Source organism: Castanea sativa, chromosome 6 (assembly GCF_040712315.1).
Source record: "Castanea sativa cultivar Marrone di Chiusa Pesio chromosome 6, ASM4071231v1".
In the NCBI taxonomy this organism is placed as follows: Eukaryota; Viridiplantae; Streptophyta; class Magnoliopsida; order Fagales; family Fagaceae; genus Castanea; species Castanea sativa.
In genome coordinates, this window is record NC_134018.1 from 42,817,551 (window position 1) to 42,823,550 (window position 6,000).

Below are 6,000 nucleotides of genomic sequence, written 5' to 3' on the forward strand. Positions count from 1 at the left end.
TGTATAATTGTAAGAGTAGCAAAATTGAATTTCTGATATCAATAATTTAATAAATAACTAGATAATTATAAAAAACAAAAAAGTAAATCAATAATTAAATAGGTATTTAATTAAATAATTATATATATATATATAAAAGCCAGAATGATGTCAACCCAGAGCACCATTTGCAGAGGGTGGTCGGAGGTTTGGTCGGGTTTTGTAGAGGGGTGGGTCGGAGGTTTGTGGGTCGGAGGTAGGTGGATTGGGGGTGTGGGTTTGTCCAGTGGGCCGGAGCTTTGTGGGGATCGGAGGAGTGTGGGTTGGGTTCTGTGGGTGTGGGCCGGAGGTGTGGGTCGGAGCTGGGTGGATCGGGATGGGTCAAGTTCGTCGGCGGTGTGGGGCTGTGGGTTTGTCCAGTGGGCCGGAGCTGTGTGGGGATCGGAGGAGTGTGGGTGGGGTTGTGTGGGTGTGGGCCGGAGGTGTGGGTCGGAGGTTGTGGGTCGGAGCTGGGTGGATCGGGATGGGTCAAGTTCGTCGGCGGTGTGGGGCTGTGGGTTTGTCCGGTGGGCGGGAGCTGTGTGGGGTTCGGAGGAGTGGGTGAGGTTGTGTGGGTGTGGGCCGGAGGTGTGGGTCGTTTGGTGTGTGAAGGGGACTGCGAGAACCGGTGGAGAAAACTCACCGTGGGAGTGGCGGTGCTCGTCGGACGGGGGTGAAGATCGGACCGGCTTGAGGCAGGGAGTGGAGCTTGACTGGAGCTATGTTTCTGGAGCTTGACTTGAGGCAGCGAGAAGGCGAGGGGAAAATGAGGGCTGAATTCAATTGAAGGTAAAATACAAGTGGAAAAGGATTTCCGGGTCAGACAAAGGCATTTACGGTCAACTGTTTCCTATTTTCCATTTGACTAAATTTTCAGCCCGTGCCAAACATCCGAAAATGCGGAAAATCATTTCCTGAAACCGTTTACCGTCGAAACAAACGGACCCATAATTTCAAAAAAGATGTTAGATTTTCAATTAACTTCAAAATGGTATCACTTTTAAATAATGAATAAAAGTACACTATTTTGCAAATTTTCCCTAACAGAAAGTGTGGTAATTCGATAGTCTAAGAACAAAAGCAAACTTTTTATAGTTTAAACAAAAAACGAAATTCATGAGAAATTCATGCAATCAGATGTAACAGAAGATTCAACGAGAGTTTGAAGAAGAACTAATTCTGTATCAACAATCAGATGTCTTCAGTAATGTTACTGACAGCCAGTTATGCTGCTGAAATGAGAAATTACAACTTCTAAATTCACATAAGTTGAATAAGAACATCTGGGGTTCAAGAATGTACAATTGAAAATGAAATGTAATCAAGCATCGTCTGCATCACTTCCACCAATATGTGCTCCATGACTGTGCCAGTAATTGCTTCCATCAGGACCGGACACCTTGTACCTGCACGAAAATACAAACTCTACAACTATTATTTTACCCCCTAAAACAACAAAAAAACAAAAACTAGAATTGGTATTTTTCTCTCCAAATATCTACTGACCTCTCAAGTACAGATTTTCCTTCCTTGTACTTCTGGTTCTTTTCATGGGCAGTCTCCTGGCGAGAGAGAGAGAGAGGGAGAGAGAACCATCAAAATGACTAACAGCTACAATAGAGAAACATATATAAACCACAAAATTTTAAATTACTGCCTCTAAATCTTACATATGTCCACCCTACTATTGATCCACAACCAACACAAAAGATGTCAGCTACGGTGTGCAGGCCAGTAATCATCATTCTCTCCTCTTTTTCACCAATGGAGACATTCACTCTGTCAAAGAATGAAAATGAGAATTAGACATGATGTATCAAATGTTGACATTTCTTTTCAGACAAGCACGTGAGTTGGGATGCTCATAAAATTCATCCTTGACTATCCTAGTTCACATTTTAGCTCATTAAAATAGTACACCTGCAAATGCATCATGCCATATTTCCTCCTGTAATCACATATACTAAAATGGTAAAGGGAAAATTACACCCAAAAAAAAAAAAAAAAACTAATGCACAAAAAGTAAATATGCAACATTTTTATAAACAATCCACAGTTCCCCATTGCATATATTTAAGTAAAGCATAAAGGCAACTGATAAATGTATATCTCCAGGCACAATTCCATATTAAGCAAGACATATCCAATCTGCATCTTTTTCATGCATGAGAGCATTAATGATTAAACAGCATCACTAGCACAGCTTTTTCTTGGTTGGTGTCAGCTCAAAATTTGTAACTGGAACCTTATGGCATTGGCAAGTTATAGGATTGTTGATCCAATACAAAGTTAATAAATCGATCAGGGAAACTTACACCTTATTGAAGAGATAAGCTTTCCCATGCCTGCAGTGGAAAGACTGGATAAAAAAACACGGACAAAACATGTAGTCAGAACAATTGCTTCTTATAGAATTTCCAATCAACATTTGTTGGCAGCCAAAAATTAGAAGTTTAGACAGTAGGTAAAAATAAAAAATAAAAAAGAAAAAGAGCTTTTTTTTTTTTTTTTTTTTTGATGAGAAGAAAAAGAGCCTTTAAATACTGAATTAACATCAAAATACATCTTGAGCGGCATCATCCCAAGCGTCATCAAATTATTATAGGTAGCCTATCATCTGCAATTTCACTTTACTAGCAATATCTCCTGTTATATTGTCTTACAATACATGCATATATACCATAGACTCGTGTATCCATGCATAAACTCAAGTATGTGTATGCTAGACACAATTAGTTTCAAAAGGTTAAAGATGCTTTTCCCCCATTGAAATTGTTCCTGAGGAAAGTGATGGTCCAGTCCTCTGCATGCACGTAGCTCATCCTACTAGAAACTGATTTGAATCATGTTTGGTAAGTTGAGAAGCACAACTTGACCACAGAAAATATAATAATGCAATCACTTCTCATGAACAAAAAATTTCTTCCAAAATTTTCAAGCTTCTGGAGGGCAAAAATATTGCTGCCATTGTTTCACCTCATTAAGATCCTAAAGATGAAGGTGTAACATCCACTTATTAAGCCTCAAAATCTATTATAAACCAAAAACAGAATTAAATCAAACACATAATCTGCCATAAAAATTTTACTAAAAAAACAAGTCCCAGCTTCCAGATTACAAATTATCATAAATTACAATTTAGTTCCTTGTGCTTAGGCCTAATATTCACTTTACATCCTTGAATTGAAGAAAGTTCCACTAAAACATCTTATAGTTTGGATTAAATTAATACGTTTTGATTTTGGTGAACCAATCAAGTGATGGCACATTTATCATCTAATTGACACCCTAATCACACAAAATCTTGTTTCCTTCTTCTTTTTCCTCAATAGCCGTCACGTCCTTGTGGAGTTGATTAAACTACTGCATTTTGGCATAAAGTTTTGAGGAAAAAGAAGGTAGAAAGTTTGTCTGCAACTAAGGTGTCATATCAAATAGATGCCAATGCTGCGTCAATTGATTGGTTCACCAAATTATATCAATTTAACTATAAGAAGGTTTATTGTAATTTTTTAAGAATTCAGGAAAGAAAGATGCAATTAGGCCTTATCCTTATCATTATCATGGGGAGGTCATTGACATTTATCCTGAAAATTATTTCATCAAAAGATGGCTTTTACTCAGGAGGCATTTATCAAGCACGCTTTCGCGCGTACTTAGGAACCAACCACATAACAATGTAGAATTCAACTCCTCATTTGTAGACTCTAATCAAGTATCAACCAAGAAGAACACAGGTATCAATTACTACCTACACATAATCAATGAAATACACTATGCAATTGCAAGGATTATCAGTTTATCACACACGTACAACCCTTGTATAGATCTTTCCATTTTTACCCATATCTAACAAAATTACTAATAAAATTCATTATTACATAAATACACCTTTAAATCAATAATAATCAAAAGGGTATTAACAAAAGTAAAGAAAAGTAACATAAACCTTACAAATTAACAACACCCATATGATTATCAAAAATTAAAAAAGAAAAACATATGGTAATTTCTTATGATATCACAAAATTAGATGAATCTAACTGATCAAAAACGAGGTAAGAGATCAATTTAACTATAAGAAAGTTTAACATAAACCAAACAAATTAACAACACCCATATGATTATCAAAAATTAAAAAAGAAAAACATATGGTAATTTTTTATGATATCACAAAATTAGATGAATCTAACTGATCAAAAACGAGGTAAGAGATCAAAACAACCTTGGAAGCGATGTCTTCACAAAGTGCGAGATGGGTGCGGCAATGCCTGCAGCTATAGATCTTCCCTTCAAGATTCACCACAAACAACCTCCCCATGCCTTCAATCAAGTAATCCTACGAAAATCTATGGACAATTTTGAAGAGTACCAGAAAATTCAGGATGTGGGTCGTTGAGAAAACCAACAAAAGACGCTAAGATTGATTGATTATGAGTTAATTAATATCAATATTAAAGAAGATGACGCTATTGTGCCTTCAATCAATTAATTCTACGAAAATCTATGGACAATTTTGAAGAGTACGTGAAAATTCAGGATGTGGGTCGTTGAGAAAATCAACAAAAGACGCTTAGATTGATTGATTATGAGTTAATTAATATCAATATTAAAGAAGATGACGCTATTGTGCGTGAAGAAATGGAAAACAAAAACTGAAATAAAGAAAAGAATTTGCTAAAGAAGAAGGAAAGAGAGGAAAGAATGAGGGATTCGTTGAATTTTATTACCTTCTCCGTTTTGCTAGAGACTTTAGTTTGCAAGAAATGTGGACCGAGCGTTATGACACCACCAATTATAGTACTGTTCTTTTTCTTTTCTTTTCCTTTTTCTGCAATAGTGGAACGTGACAATACGTGTATACTACGGTTTTATTTTCTATCTTTTCCTTCTTTCTTTTTTTTAAGCAAGCAATGCCAATGATTACTACATTTTTTAGGAATCTTGTTTCCATGTAAAGATCTAGTGCTCACACTTACTAAAAACATAAATACATCTAATCATAAAGGATAATATCTCAATATATATTATATTTCAGGCTTTAAGTAAAAGACTGATGTGGTGTTATTAGATATGACAGAATGTATTGGATTTTAAATAAAAAATTAATATGACAATTCTTATTAGATAGTATAAAACATGTGTTTTACATCCCTCTTACCAAATTCGGATTCTTTAATCAAACTATTCCGCTTTTAATTCATAACGCATTAAAGAATTCCTATAAATTGATAATGCTGTGATTAAAATTTAGAACTTTTATATTTATGACATGTCTTTTAAGTCCATAAATCATCTTCATATTAAGGATATAAGTTGTGATTACATCAATTTTATTTTTAAAATAAATTATAAGTTTTGTGTCAGTTTGTATAATTTAATTTTGGTATTTAAGCTTAATGAGTTTAGATTAAGTCTATGAAATTTAGTGTCAATTTGGTTTTGGTCCCGTAAATATATAGTTTGTTTGATTTGTTCCCAAAAAATGGTCCATTATCATTTTAAGGACCAAAATCAAAATTGTACCCAATGCCAAAATGAATTAGTTTTATACAAATTTTCTAGTAAAAATGATGTTATGGTTAAGATTGTATCTCTTGTTTCTAAGAGTATATATATGATGTCTTTAAATGACATTGTACTAGATTAACTTGTAGATATATATGCCAAAGGCCTTGTTGCTGAATTAGTACCTCCCATGTACAAAGTGCTTAGGGGTCTAGGGAGGAAAGAGTTTGAGTTGCGGGGTTAACAGTATGTTATAATTATTTCTAAAAAAAAAAAAAAGTGGACAACAAAAGAGGTTAATAATATTGGCAAATTAACTTATTTGTCCTCAATTCTTTTTTCTTTAATGACATATTAATGGTATTTTAGAGAGTATAGCAAAATTGTTACCAAAGTAATACTATCTATATAAGATGTACGGCTTTTTGTGTCCTTGATTATCTAAATAATTTTAATTTAGAAATATGTTGTATT

The 6,000-nt window shown here is 34.6% G+C and overlaps 1 protein-coding gene across 4 annotated transcripts; it reads right to left on the reverse strand.

The window, feature by feature from the left end:
- Positions 1–1,175: 1,175 nt before the first annotated feature.
- LOC142640721 (protein yippee-like) lies at positions 1,176–4,895 on the reverse strand. Of its 4 annotated transcripts, none has more exons than XM_075814941.1 (6): positions 4,749–4,895; positions 4,244–4,367; positions 2,334–2,377; positions 1,689–1,797; positions 1,525–1,580; positions 1,176–1,424 (listed from the first exon to the last, which is right to left on the reverse strand). In XM_075814941.1, exons 2-6 carry the CDS (start codon positions 4,337–4,339, stop codon positions 1,340–1,342), a joined length of 390 nt encoding a protein of 129 aa, XP_075671056.1. In that variant the 5' UTR covers positions 4,340–4,367; positions 4,749–4,895; the 3' UTR covers positions 1,176–1,339. The 4 variants fall into 4 exon arrangements, with proteins under 4 accessions (XP_075671056.1, XP_075671060.1, XP_075671058.1 ...); XM_075814945.1 differs by having other exon boundaries at positions 1,176–1,443; XM_075814943.1 differs by lacking the exon at positions 4,749–4,895 and having other exon boundaries at positions 1,176–1,443; positions 4,244–4,724.
- Positions 4,896–6,000: the final 1,105 nt, after the last annotated feature.